General features: G+C 31.5%; 2 protein-coding genes across 2 annotated transcripts; both read left to right on the top strand.

Moving 5' to 3' along the window:
* The first annotated feature begins 522 nt into the window (after window positions 1-522).
* LOC123217014 (putative pentatricopeptide repeat-containing protein At1g53330) lies at window positions 523-2,159 on the top strand. Its single transcript, XM_044637747.1, has one exon. The coding sequence runs from the start codon at window positions 652-654 to the stop codon at window positions 2,077-2,079; it is 1,428 nt and encodes a 475-aa protein (XP_044493682.1). The 5' UTR covers window positions 523-651; the 3' UTR covers window positions 2,080-2,159.
* A 3,316-nt stretch (window positions 2,160-5,475) lies between these two features.
* LOC123225690 (probable protein phosphatase 2C 55) lies at window positions 5,476-6,285 on the top strand. Its single transcript, XM_044649819.1, has one exon. The coding sequence runs from the start codon at window positions 5,476-5,478 to the stop codon at window positions 6,283-6,285; it is 810 nt and encodes a 269-aa protein (XP_044505754.1).
* The last annotated feature ends 11,602 nt before the right edge of the window (window positions 6,286-17,887 follow it).

Raw genomic sequence — 17,887 nt, 5'->3', positions numbered from 1 at the left:
TAAAATTTATACCAATATAAAGTTTAGAATTAGTGGGCACACTAACTTCGGGAAAATCTTGAATTTTTATATTTTATAGATACATCCCGGACTACATTAGTGATTTTTTTAATTTAAAATCGAGGTTAAAAACCCAAAAAACTAATACAGAAATAGAGACATTAATCTGAACTTAAAGTTTTGATATTTTTTATCCACAAGATTTCTTATAATTTTATTGGTATATTATGATAAAATGTCAACTCATTAGAAAAATCTAAAATAAATTTGGATATCCAATCAACAATTTACAATATTTAAATCCCCCTATTTTATAAAATCTCGCATTTACCTCTAGTTTAAAGTTTACTGCACCAATTTAAAGTTTGCATATATGTTAAACCTCTGAGAATTGCCTAAACTTACTGAAGTCCAGCAGTCTTGCCCATTTTTTCTCATCATACATCAGTCTATCAATTTAAAAAAGAATTAGTGCCTAATGATCTTAATGTTTGGCTTTAACAAAATCTTTTAATGTTTTTTAGAAGAATAGTGTAATGCCTATATATTGTAAAATCTCATATTTACCCTCAATTTGAGGTTTAGTGTATACCAGTTTGAAGTTTAACGTTGCCTAAACTGGTAGAACCCCAAACAGGAGAAAACGACAACATGACCAGCCCAAAACTCATATCTTCCTTCAGGCTCTCCTCCCTCCTCCGTCTGCAGAAAGACCCCAAACTCGCCCTCCAACTCTTTCAAAATCCCAACCCCAGCGCCAATCAAACTCCTCAAGCCAAACCCTTTCGCTACAGTAATCTAAACTATGACCTTATCATTACCAAGCTCTGTCGAGCGAAGATGTTCGACGAAATGCGTCAAATACTTCACCAACTAAAGCACGACACCCGTATCACCCCCGAAGAGATTATCTTCTGCAATGTCATTGGTTTTTACGGACGTGCGCGTTTGTGCGAGCAGGCGCTTCAGGTGTTCGACGAAATGCCGAATTTTCGGGTGCAGAGAACGGTGAAATCTTTTAACTCACTGTTGAGTGCGATGTTAAAGTGCGGGAGACTTGATAAGATAAGGGAAATTTTTGCACGTGTGGAGGAAGATGGGAGCGCGGATTCTTGTAGTTATAATGTACTGATTCATGGTTGTGTTGTGAGTGGGAAATTGAAGGAAGCTTGGAGTGTGTTTGGTGCGATGCTAAGGAGGGGTTTTAAGGCTGATGAGGTGACTTTTGGGACGCTGATTTATGGGCTTTGTTTGGAATTGAGGTTAAAAGAAGCATCGAAGTTGAAGGAGGATATGGTGAGAGTGTATAAAGTGAGGCCTAACGGGAATATCTATGCATCATTGATAAAAGGATATTGTGTTGTTGGTGAGTTGAGTTTAGCTTTTAGGTTGAAAAGAGAAATGGTGAAAAATGAAATGGAGGTGGATGCAGCGGTTTATTCTACTTTGATTAGCGCCCTTTTTAAGGCAGGGAGGAAGGCAGATGCTATTGGGGTCTTTGAAGAAATGAAGGGCAATGGCTGCAAAATCAACACTGTTGCTTATAATGCGATGATTAATGGGTTTTGCAGAGAAAAGGATTTTGAAGCGGCCTTTGAAGTTCTGAATGAGATGGGCAAAAGTGGATGTAAGGCTGATGTTGTTAGTTATAATGTGATACTTGGCGAATTGTGTAAGCAGGGCAAATGGAGTGCGGCTAATGATCTGCTTGAAGACATGCCTAGACGAGGCTGTGCTCCTGATGTGGTCTCCTATAGGATAATTTTTGATGGGCTGTGTGATGGGTTGCAATTCAAGGCTGCAGCGTTGATTCTGGACGAGATGGTTTTCAAAGGTCATGCGCCTCGCAGCGCTAGTATTCATAAATTTATCAATGGTTTGTGTCCCGTAGGGGATGAGGAGTGTTTATGGACAATTTTGAATACTCTGACTCGAGGAAATATTATTGATTCCGAAACCTGGAACTTGATAGTTTCTACCGTATGCAAGGAGGATGAGCTTTCAAATGCCTTAGAGCTTTTTGAAATCTTGATGATGCCAAAAATTATGACTGTTAATAAGAAAGTTGTTTCTTTTTAACTGAAAAACATGATTTTCCGTTGTGATATTGACCAATGATACTTTTTTTATGAAGACAAAACTAGATTTTGTTGGTAGCAGTTAAATGATCACGTATTAGATTAATAAATGATGATAATTGTGTTAATTAATAAAAATCTTTTATGGAACAAAAGATTATCCCTAATCTACCTTAGAAATATGTATTAATTATGAATCTCTAATGTAGCATAATTGCTTGTGAATCGCAGAGATCAAATGCAATAAAAATGAAGACATACATCGAATGAGTAAGCAAATTTGTGATCAATAGGTTAACACAATCGACCTAAAGAAAGATTCGTGATTAATATTACAGAAATATATTGAATATATAAGTGTTTATTACATAAAATCAACATATACAAAACCAATATGTGGGACTATTTAGCCTCCAAGACAGTCTTTTTCAAGCCCATCCATCCATCCATTTGGTTTAAACTTTGATACTATCTAGAAATATATTGAACCTCAAGCCCACTCATAGCCTCAAAGCCAATATGTGAGACTATTTGATCTCCAAGACTGTCTCCCTCGAGCCCACCTATTTGGTATATATTAGGTTTATAAATATGAAAATCAAAACTCATATTACATAAAATCAATTAACATGTGTTAGAAGTGTAACATCCGAATTCAGGTGTGTCAGTAAACTCCACTTCCAAAATTATCCCTAGAGTTGATTTTATAACTTGTTGTGTAAAGAAATTGCAAAAGAATCATAGAAAACTACTAAATGAGCAATATTTTTCAAAGGGGGTAAAATGGTCATTTTATAAAGATTCAAGGGACAAAGTGGGAATTAAAATTGAAGGGCACACTTGAAATTATATGGTGGTGCTAAGGGTTTTTGGTAATTGACTAAGGATAAAATAGTAATTTATGGAAAAGGTTAAGGGCAAAATGGTCCAAAAGGCTTATAAATTATATAATCTATTCATTCTCTTCAACAATTGCCGAGAGCTCCATTATTTCTTTAGCTAAAGCTTCCCTTAACCAAAATTCGTCCAAAAACCTAGCTAAACCACCTAATTTCAAGTACCCCCAGTTATAAAAAGTGTAGATCTGTCAATTCTGATCAGTTCTAAGGTAAGAAATTTAATTTTTAAGATATGTGAAATTTGGGAGTTTGATGGATGATTATATTTTTGGTTGATTAAGGTTGCCAGAAAGAAGAAAAGAAGGTGAATAAGCTTAAATCACCTATTTGACAAAGAAAAGGTAAGAATTTCATACTTTACATACTTGAAGTAAATTTGAGTTAGGTTATTTAAATAACCTTTACTTATATCAGTATGTAAGGTATTAGAATTAAAGTGATTTATGCTTAAAAGGATAAAGAAATTCATTAGGATTCATGATGTATTTTTTGGCCATAAGGGTAAAAAGGTAATTTTGGCCATAAGGGTAAAAATGTCATTTTATGTGATATAGGTTAATTTTGCTTAATTATATGCATAATATGTGTAATAACCCTTATATTAAGCCTATATTGTATAATTGAAATTAAATTGAGGCATGATATTTATATATATAAATGCATGAGAAAATAATATGATGTTGAGAATGAATGAAAAGAATAAGGGAAAATAACAAATGCGCATATTTCATAATATGGTTATATATGCATACCTGAGGAATCATAACATATGCATGATTTAGAAAAAAATAAAGAAAGAGGAAAAATATTTTCTAAGTCATGCATGCTTTCATAATGACTCATATGATACAGGAAAGCAGAAAACATACTAAAAATCCTTACACGCCAGCTGTACTGTGTGGACAGCAAATAAAATAATCGGTTGTACTGTGTGGACAACCAGCTGTACTGTGTGGACAGCAAAGAAAAAAAAAATATCAGTTGTACTGTGTGGACAGCAAAGAAAAATATCAGCTGTACTGTGTGGACAGCAAAAGAAAAAAAATATAAGCTGTACTGTGTGGACAGCAAAAGAAAAATATCAGCTGTACTGTGTGGACAGCAAAGAAAAATATTAGTTGTACTGTGTGGACAGCAAAGAAAAAAAAATATGCGTGTAAGAGAGAATTATACTTTGTATGGTGACTGCAAGTACTATCATATGTAGTCTAGATCGATCAATGAGAAAGAGAGAGAAACAAATTAATAAATATTTTATGAAAGTCATTTGCATTAGAATTATGCATACAAGCCTGTGTGGCTGATAAAGAGTTGAGAAAGATGTACGATCAGAAAATAGAAATGTCATGACACTCATACATGCATAAATCATAACGAGTGAATCATATCTGTATAGTAAGGAAATGAATAAATGTGTGAAAGGAAAGAATTCTGATATGTGTTTAATGCGTGTCCGTGTCAATAATTTTATATATGAATAGCCCAGACACGCTGAGTATGAAAGAGATTAATATTGGTATGAAATACTTTAAGTGTTTAGTATGATTTTCTTACTGAGCCATAGTCGCTCACTCCGTTTAATTTAATATTTTACAGGTAAAGAAATGCAGTAAAGGTTCCCGGGGAGCACTAATGAGACATGAGGCTAAGGGAGGAAGGCACCATATTTTTATTAATATATATATGTTTTGATGTATATGTGAATATATGCCTATATATATATATATATACTTGATGTAGATATTGGTGGATATGTATATATATATATGGCTAGTTATGAAAAATGATTATAAAGTTTCTGTGGGTGATAATTTTATAATTGTCATTATTATGCATTTATTTTACTAATGGTAATTAAGTTGATGAAAATCCAGTCGATTGGTAGGACTGGTTTGTGTGAATTACAAATTGGGAGTGTTACAGGACATAATTAAAAAGAAAAATATTCCCCGGGCCCTCTAAAGTAGGGGAACTCATGCCGTTTTTCTGTAACACACCCAATTATTTAGGAGAGGTTACAAGAAGTCTCATATACCACACTTCTATATCACTAATTTATATTGTTTTTATTTTATATGAGATTTCTTAATCTCCAACAAATATGAATTTAAAGTTTCCCATGTAATTCCGTAAAATTCTTACTTTAATTTTAAGTGTCTCATTATAATTTGTTTTAAAATAAAATTCATGAAATTGATAAAAATAATAATTTTTTTAAAATTAATTGAAAAATCCTTTTATTTATCTAATATTCTTGTAGTGAATGGAACATCAACAAATTCTTGGTAATGAATTAATATTTGAATACGTAGATTGAAAAAAGAAGTATCCTAAATCAATTAAAATTCAAATCCCTCTATTATGATTCCTAACGGAATTAAATCAATTTCCTGATTCTACTAGGATTAAATTTACTCTATATATAGAACTCAAACTGAGCCAGATTAACTGTCAGTCTTTCATCAAGCTTCTTCAATATGATAATCAAACGTAAACTGATGGCGGAGCCTGAAATTCTATCCTTTCTTGAGAAGAAACCAGAACTTTTTCCACGTAAGAGGAGCACAATGGAGATAACAATGGGATCATTCTATGTCCCTAAGGGCGAAGACTCACTGCCACTTGGCCAAGACGCCCACTTTCTTTGTCCAGAGAAGAAGACTTTCGGGGTGGCTGACGGTGTTGGTGGCTGGATGAAACGAGGGATCGACGCAGGCATATTTGCACGCGAGCTTATGAAAAACTCTGTTATCGCTTTATACGCTTTACCAGAGGAAACCGTGGATCCAAAGAAAGTGTTAAAAGCTGCTTATTCAATCACTAAGGCTAAAGGTTCATCCACTGCCTGCATTGTGACAATAAAAGATGACTGTTTACACGCTGCGAACGTGGGAGACAGCGGGTTTATGCAGTTTAGAGACAAGAAATTTATATACCAGTCGCCAGTGCAACAGCGTCGTTTTAATTGTCCGTATCAACTGGGTAGGGGAAAAAGCGGTGACCGTCCTGATGTTGCTGAAAAGCTGAAAATGCCGATTGAGAGTGGAGATATTATAGTTTGTGGCAGTGATGGGTTGCTTGATAATGTGTTTCCGTCAGAGATTGAAGAAATTCTAGAGGGAATAGAAGAAGAAACATGTCCAGAAAATTTAGCAGAGATTATAGCGGAACTTGCACTGTTTAAGTCTTCCGATAAATCCTCCGATTGCCCGTTTGCAAGAGCTGCCAAGAAAGCGAAGGTCGACCACGTTGGAGGCAAAATCGATGATATATCTGTCATCGTTGCGATAATCAAACCGGCACTTTGATCTTTCTGAATGTAATTTTTTTTTTTTCTGTTTCTTGAATTTCTTGGTGAAAGTTGTACGTAAAGAGTTCTACTAAATCGAAATTGTAAACAATTATGAACAATTCCCAACACTAAAAAATAGAGTTTGATTAGTTTCTTATGTGCTCTTCTGTTAATTTTTAATATTTCTCTACGAATATTTCATAATTTCAAGAAACAATTATCTTTCTGAATAGTTTCAGTCATTCTGTAACATTCTTGGTTCAAGAGTCCAATTTACTCTAATTTTTTATCAAAATATTATCTACTTTTAACTTAAATAACAAGTTATTTAATCAGTAATCATCTTAACAATTCAAATAATGTGGAATGTACAGATAAACTCAACATCTCTTTTGTTTAATTAAAATATAATTTGTTGAATGCACAACTATGTTGAAGGTGGATTATGAAATTACTTAATTACTTACGTAGCTAAATCTCTTTACAAAGATATTTTCTAATTAATGGATTATTGTTAGGAGAGTAGCAATCTAATCTATAAACTCTAAATTATTATTTACGCCAAATCACATTTCCCACCCAAGGTTTCTTTAAAATACTAAATTTTCACTATTAAAATTTCCAAAAATTGAACTTCCATATATCATCCAACTACTTAAAAAATATTAAAACATTTTGATTAATTCTTTAAAAGTGTAACTATTATTTTTTAAATGATTGAAACACATAAAGTATTAAATACACCTCATACTATTTTAAATTCTAAACTTTTTTAAAAATTTTATTAACACATCTAATATTTTTAAAACTAATAGTTTACCCCCAAATTTTTGAAATGGAAAAATAAAAAAGAATAAAAAAAGAGAAAAAATAAAAAAAATTTATGTAAAACAAATTTTTTTACCTTATTAACTCAATAAAATTCAATAATAAAAATGGAGGATAGGTAAAAATTTAACTTTTTAAAACTTAAATTGATAGAAATTTGTCATTTCAACAATCCGTGGATGGGAAATAGTCCTTTGATCTGTTTTTTATTTAATTGATTAGTGGGTAAACTTTTCTTTATATGTCATGTTTTGTGCACAATTAGACTAGCCTGGTAAATACTGATTCCAAAATTATACTACTTGATTGTGGATGCCTAATTGACATATTAAAGTAAATTTATAGCTTAATTATACCTCTCTCTATATAAATACCCATGCACACATGAAGAATTTATATTTATTTCCCAAACTCTTAAGCCACACCAACAATTAGTGTAGCTTTGTTTTGTTTTGTGTGTGTGTGTTTTTCCTTTTAGGTAAATGTATATTAAGAAGGAAATGCCACAACAGAAAAACAATATAAGTTCATCTTGTCTTACCATCTCTACACTTGTAAGATAATGGACAAGATAGCAACAATATAGTGTTATCAAATGTTTTAAAAATCAGATCAGTGATTGAATCGATTGTCTTACTGATTCATGATTCAATTGAAAACTGGTTGATTCAATTTATTATCAAATTATAATATATTTTTTTAAATAATATCAAATTAATTAATAGATTTTGCTTAAAATTTTACAAAAAAACAAAATTAATTAGAATATCTAGACCTATGATAATTAGAATATATTGTTTCTAAAAATGTCAATTATTCACCTGATTTTAATAAAATAATTTGATGAAAAAAATGTGTCTGTCTCATGATACAAAAAAAAAAAACATAATTTTACAAATCATTGTCTATAAAAGATATTTTAATAGATATAAGATATTTTTATTTTTTTTTAATCTTTGAACTTATGTTTTCTTTACAGAGGTTTAGAAATTCATCAAATCTAATTTAAAATAATCAAATTACTAAAAAATAATTAAATTTTTTAAAAATACTCTAAATTTTGGTCAAACTTGATTCAGTTGGTTTTGATTGGATTTAACCAAGTCAACAAGTAAACTATTTTTTAATATTAAGAAAACTAAACTTAGAGTCGGTTCCCAATTGAACCGATCAATCCGATATAATTTTCAAAACACCACATTTATTACCTTATCCTCTATCTCGTAAGTGTTGGGATAGTTTAAGTTGTTCTTCTATTGGACCTTTTCTTCTTAGTATACATTTACTTGGAAAAGAAAAAAAAAAAGGGAAATTTAAAAAAATAGCCAAAATATCCCCTTATTAAGCAAAAATGCCCAAAATCACTATTTTCAAGCAAAAATGCCCAAATTCATTATTCCTAAACAAAAAATACCAAAATTACCCTTCCCCTCATTTATTTAACTCTCTCAATCACTATGAGGGTTAAATATAATTTTAGATAAATATAGGAGGTTTTTAGATATTTGATATTGTAAACAAGTTTGCTGTTACATGACAAATTTTCAAAAAACCCGCTGTGTTCTAAGAAATCTCTGTTGGCTCCCCAATATTTTAAAAAATATATTTTACCCCCCTAACCCACGGTCAATGTCTGCTGACCGTGGGAGAAATCGTTTGACCGTGGGAAACACTGTTCCCACGGTCGAACTGCCGATCCTTTGCAGCCATTTTCGACCAAAATTTGGTTGTTTCGACCTCCGATTTTCACATAAATCAAATCTACACGTTATATAACACAAAACCCCTCAATCAATTCAACAAAAACAACCAAGAATTAAAACATTTTAAGCATTGTTCAAATCGAAACCTTAAAATTTCAAACCGCAAAATCTCAATCAAATCTCAATAATATGAGTAATAACTTGATTTAAATAAGATTACGGGAGATATACTAACCTTATTTGTTATTTGCCGTTGCCGGAAAGCAAGAAAATCGACGGAAATCTAATTGGGAAGTTTCGAACCGTGGGATGAGCGTGGGAGAATGGAAAACCCACGGTCACGCAGTAAATTTCAGAAAAACCTGTCGTGGGCTAAGGGCTCTCCCCGACACCCCAATATTTTAAAAAAACTATTTTACCCCCTAACCCACTGTCAATGTCTGCTGATCGTGGGAGAAATCGTTTGACCGTGGGAAACACTGTTCCCACGGTCGGACTACCGATCCTTCGACAACCATTTTAGGCAAAAATTTGGTTGTTTCAGCCTCCGATTTTCACATAAATCAAATCTACACGTTGTATAACACAAAACCCCTCAATCAATTCAACGAAAACAACCAAGAATCAAAATATTTTAAGCATTGTTCAAATTGAAACCCTAAAATTTCAAACCTCAAAATCTCAATCAAATCTCAATAATATGAACAATAATTTGATTCAAATAAGATTACAGGAGATATACTAACCTTCTTTGCCATTTGCGGTTACCGGAAAGCAAGAAAATCAACGAAAATTTGGTCGACCGTGGGATGACCGTGGGAAAGTGGAAAATTTTGAATTTTACTAACCTTCTTTGCCATTTGCGGTTACCGGAAAGCAAGAAAATCAACGAAAATTTGGTCGACCGTGGGATGACCGTGGGAAAGTGGAAAATTTTGAATTTTCTTTGAATTTACACAGTGAAATGACCGTGGGAAGTAAGGAAATTGGCTGTGTTTATATATGGGGGTAGTTTTGTCATTTCACAAAACCTGGGTATTTTTGCTTAAACCTGAATATTTTGGGCAATTTTGCTTAGATCCCCTAAATTTTAGCTATTTTTTATAATTTCCCAAAAAAAAAACACACCAACTCCTCATTTAATTAGGATCTATTTTGATTAATTAGTGAAGAACCGATTCATGCAATAGGAAAACAAAAGGCAGCAAACTGTCTCTAATGAGACGATGATTAAAATATGAAAAAAATATATATATTCAATTGCATTTATACATGTTATGTAATGTATGACATGAATTAGCTAGTCTGAGCTTAACTAAGACGGCATGCATAAATCATAACATTATATTGCCGGCTACTTCTGGTTTCGACACAGCAACCACTTATATTATTCTCTTTGTTAAAACATCCTTCTCAAAGGATCAATGGCCGCCGTGGTTTGAGTAATCTATACTGTTCTTCTGTTTTCAGAGAAGGAAAAAAAAATAATCGGCCAAATTACTGCTTTTTTCAATGTCAACCATGCTTTGCCAATCCTAGTTTCGATGCTCTTTCTTAAACAAATGAGTCAAAAGAGGGAGCACACGAAGAAAAGTACAATAAAATGTATACATATTTTTAGTATATAATTAAATACATAGATAATGTATTATCATATTATTAGATAATTTTTAATCAAGAATAAAAGTTCATCTAATCACATAAAAATATATCATCTATATACTCAGTTATGTATTCAAAATTATGTATACATAGTATAACTCAAAAAAGTTATTTAGAGGTACAGATTTAAAGTTTTGACTTTTAAATTTTATCAATTTTCTAAGAATTTGATCAGATTTTGTAGACATTTTATCTTTCTTTCCTTGTTAAAATTGTAGTACTATACGTAAAATTTTTGTACATAATTTTATATACAAATAATTATATATTCTCATATGATTAAATATTATTTTATTTTTAATTTTAAAATATTTAATTATATGATAACATATTATTATTTATACATAAAAATTATGTACATAATATTACCCAAATGATAATAAGCCAATTATCCGGGTTTCTGGGTCAAGAGAAATGCTTTGGTGGCTAACATAATCAATGTCAACTGATTAATTACACTAATGACTTATTATTTTAACTAGCAAAGAGGTCTGCAATGCGATAATGTAAAATAATGCCTAATACTTAATTAAGCAATTTGCCTTTAGCTTTTTAATAAGGTTGACTTATTGAATTGTGCTTTTTATGTCTCATAAGCACGCCATGTAGTTTTGTCTTTACCGTGTACATTACTCAGCAGCACTCACACTTGGTCAAATCACAAGCATGCCCCAAAGTAGTTTTGTCCCAACTACATTTTAGTCGACACAACGCATATTCTTATCTTATTTTATTTTATTATTAATTTAAAAATTAAAATTATTTAATTATATTATAACATATTATTTAAATAATAATTTATTTTTAATTTATACCTAATCTTCTTATCCCAACTTTGAAGTTTAATTAATATATGAATAAAATTATATGTATATATTTTTAGTATATAATTTAGATAGATAGATAATATGTTATTACATAATTAAATTATTTTGAGTAAAAAATATAATAATATTTAATCATATGATAATATATTAATTATATATTCAAATTATATATTAAAAAAATATATACCTAGCATTATTGCTCTTGATATATTTAATTTTAACCATAGTTTTCAAATTCCCTATATTAGATAAAAGACAAATTTAATTTTTCATTAAAAACTATATAAATATTTTTAAATATACAATTAAATATATAAATAATATCGATATATAATCGAATAATTTTAAATTAATGATAAAATTAAATTGGATTAAAATGATAACATTATGTACTCAAATTTGTAATTAAAAGAAAAGTGATAATATAACATTACTCTTAATTTTTATGTCACTTGATACAATAAAATTATGTGTACATATTTTGAATACATAAATAAATATATATTTAATTTGTGTTATCATATGAGTAAATAATTTTGAATTAAAAATAAAATATTATATAATGATATGATAACACATAACATTATATTTATTTATATATTCAAAATATGCCTGTAAATATCCGATAGATAAATTGTATCTTGGTGACAGTTAATTGATCTTCTCATCAAATGTGATTTTTCAGAAACAGATATGTAATTGTCACGCAACCGGATTACACATGACCATCGATTAAGATCAACACTGTGTTGGCAGACCTTGTAGCTTTCGGTGCCACTGTTTTTCCATTGAACTTCAATCAGAAGATTCTCAGAGTCTCCCATATACAAACTGTGTTGGCAGACCATGTAGCTTTCGGTGCCACTGTTTTTCCATTGAACTTCAATATGAAGATTCTCAGAGTCTCCCATATACAAATTTTTATACTCAGGAAAAATATATAAACAACAGTGCATGAAACTTTTAGCGAACAATATCGCCGGCTGCCTAGTTCAATTTCACCTAACCCAACTTCCATGAAGCACTTCCATATTTATCCATCAAAATACCTTAAAATATTTCTAACTTGCTGACTTTTCTGCTCATAGCTTTTCCCTCACGACTCTCCTTATGCTATATGTTAATATATATATATATGTAAACATATAGCTCACAAATCCCACCAAGCTGAATCTCCACTTCAAACATTCACTAATCCTCAAGCTTTACATTCGTTCAATAATCTACATTAATGGGCTCTCGCTCAATCACTGGTTTTCTAGTGATCTTCTTTGCTTTAATTTTCATGGTTGCAGCGTCTGTTGAGGCTAGAAAGATCTTGAACATAGAGAAGAGAGAGGTCGTCCCTTCCATGAAGGAAAGTCCGGTTCTCGGATCTCTCCCTCAGGGCCATGCATTGGCTAATAGTGATGATTACCAGCGTTTTACTCGCCACTTAACTGAGATTGATCGCATTTTGGGGTCTGTTCCAAGTCCTGGAGCCGGCCATTGAAAGATTTAATATATATATTCCAATTACAGTGGTCGCTGCCCATCAATACCAAATTGAAGAACAAGTGTTGAATTTTGGGGTTTGGTTTAGACATTCAGTGTATGCAGTATGCTGAAATTTATAAAGTATACATATATTTTTATTATTGATTATTAATTCTGTTAATGTCCTTGATGTTATACTGAAATGTTATAGAAAAATGAAAATAGTCAATACGTATGATATGGGTTTTTATTTTCAAGCAATATAACTTATGACTTTCTTTTAATTTATAGTCAATGTCCACGATGTTTTCTTTCTTTTTATCAAAATTAATTGACTTGGTTGATTGACTAGTTTCACCAATACTTTCATGAAGTATGCCGGCCTTAATCAGCTTTTCCCAATCAAGAATTAATTGAAAGCAGTGGGAAGTGAAATTCCATTTTTGAAACCAAAATCAAATCAAATCAAACTGACCCAGATGTGGGACGTCTTTTAGCTCTAATGGATTTTGGTCAAATAGAATGGACAGCTCAAATCCTGAGTGATATATGAAACAGAACAATACTTTTGTAAAGATGACAGCAGTGAGTTTGTATGTATGGAAATCGTGCAATTGATAAAAACAAAAGTGGTCTATTATGATCATAGCATCATGATCCCAGAAATAGACGTGAAAAAATTGGCCTTTTCAGAAGCTTGACTTATATTGTATGTATGAGCAAGTACAATGCACCAGACTGAAACAAAAGAGAAGCCGGCAGATTAATCAACTGGTCCATTTCCACCTACCCAATATCACCCTGCAGATTAATCAACTGGTCCATTTCCACCTACCCAATATCACCCCGCAGGCAATTTCCACAAATATTTTCAAACGTGACAAAATTTTGCCGAAGTCTACTTTCATTTCCAGTGCTATATATAGAGTCATTGTATGCTTCATAACCATATAAGCCATTATTTGATCATTCTCGCCCTTTCTGTATTTTTTTGTTAACATTCTGAAAAATGGTTCGTTTGAGTTCTGTTTTGTTTGTTTTCTGCCTTCTGGTCTGCTGCCATGTAGAAACTTATGAAGCCAGGAAGCTCTCAAGCGTAGAGATTCAGAGAGAATTCGATGACTCTGTTTTTTCAAGAGGCTCTCCACCTCCTCACGGAAATGCTCATGAAAATGCAATGGCTGGTTATAATGAAAGGCTTTTTCTTAGTCATCTCGCCAATATTGATCGAATTCTACAGTCGGTGCCAAGTCCTGGAGTAGGCCACTAACAAGTAACGACGCATATATTATTTTCACTCTGTACGTATACCCAGTTTTAAGTATCTAATTAGGTAATTAAATTATATATCATTGTATGATTGAATGTTATTTTATTTTCAATTTAAAATCAACCAATCTCATGAGGACATATCATCTGGATATCTAATTGGCCATTTAATATTAAAATAAGACTATATATATCTACTTTGTATACACATATATGTATACATTTATATATGTCATAATATGATTGAGTAACTTTGAATTAAAGATAAAATAACACCTAATCATATGATGACACATATAAGTGTATACATATTTATATACCTAAAATAGGTACGTATAGTATTATACATTTGAAACTATTAGATTGACATAAAAAGAGTGTATTATGAGTTTATAGCCCGTGAGGAATGAAAATTTTCTTTTACTCATAAATTTATTTGGTGTGGTTCGTTAATTCAATGAGTAATTTCCTGTCTTAGACAGCCTTCCCTACTTCCAGCTTCGAAAAGAAACCCATCTTCGTATGCCTGGAGAAAGAATTATTGTCACATAAGAACAGCAGAGCAAAGAATAAAACAGAAATATCATATTAACAGGGTCATCCTAAATTGAAATGTTAGATTCTTATTTAAAAAAAAAAAAAAATTGAAAAGGTTGATTTCTCATCTATATATTAAATTTATTAATATTTTTATAAAAATATAAAGAAGACAAAAAAATTTTCAAGTTAAATAATAGAATAAAGAATACAAAAATACTATACCCCAAATATTATAAAATAATTTTTTGTATACTTAATTCATATTAATTTCAATTAAAAATAAAAAAAATTATTGTATAAGTATATATAGAGATATTAATGACATATAATTGTATGTTTAAGGTAAATTGTAAATTTCTTCAAATTTTAGGGGTCTTTAAAAATTCTAAAATAGTTTGAGGGTTTTTTTTAAATTTTTTAAAATTTCAATAAGCCCTTCAATAATTTCAAAATTCACATTATACCCCTAAAAAAAGGAAATAGTATTATATTATATAATAAATTAGGGGTATAAATATTATTTTACAAATTATTAAGGTTATAAAATATTTTAAAAATATTTGAGGTGAATATGATAATTTGCAAAACAAGGTAGAGAAATGTCCGTTTGCTTCTAGTAAGTTTTGAAATGTGCACTTACACCCCATATTATAATATTTAAACAAAATTGATATAAATAATTTTTAATATTCAAAACTAACAATTGATTTAATAGATGAGTGGGAAATTAGTTTTTTTTAAACTTAAATGATGGAAATATGGCATTTCATCAAAACTTGGGTGGGAAATAGACATTTGGCCTTCTTCTTCAATGGAAACTTTGTTAATAAGACAAAGGAAATGTGAAATACAACTCAAGCTTGAAGTTGATTATTCTAGGTGGGAAAAAGCTTGATAGAAACAGAAAGTAAGGTGTCACTATTTTAGGCTATTGTGGATTGTAAAGATTATACGTCAATCATGCATAATTTTATAGTCTCATTTAACTCCATCCTTGAGACATTGTCTCTTCAGAAGTTAAGGTATTCAAGTAATCAAGAAGCTGAACTTAGAAGAAATTATTGGTCACTCTAGGGCACTTAATAGTTCAGTTAGGCGCCTGTACTTTTCGTTCATTTTATTGGAGTTGTAGAGCTGTCTCAGCCTCAGCTGTTTTGACTATGAACAGCACGCTTTAAAGGCGATGAATGAAAACGACATCACTTTGCACTCGGATTTCTTGTCAATAATTGAAGATCAATTATATATATATAGTTTGCTTGCTTCATTCCCCAAATCTTTTTCCACTTGTCTAATACTATTTCTAGGAAACTTTCAAACAAATAATTCTATAAAGCTCAGGAAAGTCAAACAGAAATTTTTTTTGATATGTATAAATAAAGAAAATGATCAAACTGACCTGAACAACTTAAGCTGACCAAAACCATAACTTTAAAAGACAGTGAGAAGCTAAACAGCATGTCACACCATAGAACAGGCCCTTAGATTACGACCAACAAAAAAAATTTATAGTCTCTTGAAAACTATCAAAAGCAGGTCAAAGATAAGGTTCATGCAAAAACAAGCCAAAGAAAGGAAAAAGGAAACCAAAGCATCCAAAGCAACAAGCACCAATCAAAGCAAGCAGCAAAAAGGGAGGAAAACAGCAAGGCGAATCAGGAGACCAAACAGCACACAAAGAAGGAGCATCCAAGAAGGCGGAGTTCACAAACCAACCCTCTACCAGAACTCCAAGGAAGCAAGAGGAGCCCAAAGGCTGCTCCAAGAGTAAACAGAAAAGTTATGACTGAAATGGCTGAATATAAGCTCTTCTATCCGTCTCAAAATCAAACCGTTTCTTAAGGCTGTTCTCTTCCTTTTCTTCCCAGGAACTGTTAAGCATACAATACATTTCAATATTTATTGCTCTAACTGATTTATTTATTTCAAATTAAAGAACTGGAATCTTATTTAAATGAGCTCATGGCACGATTTCATTAATAATTCATTAAAGAAAGAATTCTGGATGATGGGGTTGCAAAGGGTGGTGATATGTTAAAATTCTAAGTGCAAAGTATAAAACTTAGATCCCATATTAGAAAATATAGACTTTTGATATGAGTTTATATAGTTTAAGCTCTTCAATCTCAAAAATTAATTTTTGAAGTATGATTCTCTCAAGATTCATATCATTTGATATCGTTATTGGCTTTTAAGGTTTAATTACAAGAACTCATTCTTTGAAGGTACTTATAATCGAATCATTGCTAATAATTCATTAAAAAAAAGAAATCCGTTTCATATTTAGAAAATTGCTGTACATTCCCTGACATCTTGTGCAGAAAGTTGAAAGATATACACAATTAAAATCTGTATACTCAGAATGCTACAAATTCAGTTTTCGTCATACAACTGGCTGGTTCTACTAAATTCTCAAGCGTCTGCAACAGTGTTGCAATTTGTAAAGCCGTTTACGCAATCTGCATAAAATTATCTTACCAAGAGCACTACCTCGTATAAGTGACTTTCCACTAATAGACGACCCATTGAACTAGAATAAAAGCAGGCCATCGACTAAAAGTCGTACTAAAAGTTTGCCTAGCCTCTTGATACTTTTTCTGGTTGTACCCCATAATAGAAAAAGTCTTGACAGTAACCCACAGCTAATCAGATCATTAGTTATTGAGCCACAATGCTGTAGTACTTTTACAAATAATGGAGTACATGCATTTAATTTGTGCAAAGTTTCATTATTGTAGCAGGATGTTGGAGTTTTGAAGGCCTGAATAATAAGAAAGACATATTTTTTACCCTTTTCTAATTAACTCTTTGATATTTGTTACGGCTAAAGGTTGGTGAGTGTGACAGGTTTGGGCAAACACGATGATAGACGTGCTTAAAGGTTAGTGTGTATGATTGTTGGTTTTGTAGATATGTTATTGCTTGTTGGGGGAGCTCCAACCGTGGGGAGTATATAATGTAGTGGGCGTATTACACGAGGGATTAGGTCATCATTGCATAAATTGATCGAGAGTTGAAATTGTTCCTTTGATAAGTCCAAGGCAAGATGAAATTGACAACCCTAATCTATAATGTAAGTGCATATAAAACTGATCCTAGAGAAGATAGTATTGGAGATGTCGTGCGAACTGGTCGGAAATTGTCGCCCATGAATATTGCATGCAAAGGGTCAATAATGTAGAAGACTGAAGGCTGTGAGACATGACACGAGGGATTAGGTCATCATTGCGTAAATTGATCGAGAGTTGGAATTGTTCCTTTGATAAGTCCAAGGCAAGATGAAATTGACAACCCTAATCTATAATGTAAGTGC

Source organism: Mangifera indica, chromosome 1, assembly GCF_011075055.1.
Source record: "Mangifera indica cultivar Alphonso chromosome 1, CATAS_Mindica_2.1, whole genome shotgun sequence".
In the NCBI taxonomy this organism is placed as follows: domain Eukaryota; kingdom Viridiplantae; phylum Streptophyta; class Magnoliopsida; order Sapindales; family Anacardiaceae; genus Mangifera; species Mangifera indica.
Note: the sequence above shows the minus strand (reverse complement) of the source record. Positions and strands in the feature narration are given on the sequence as shown.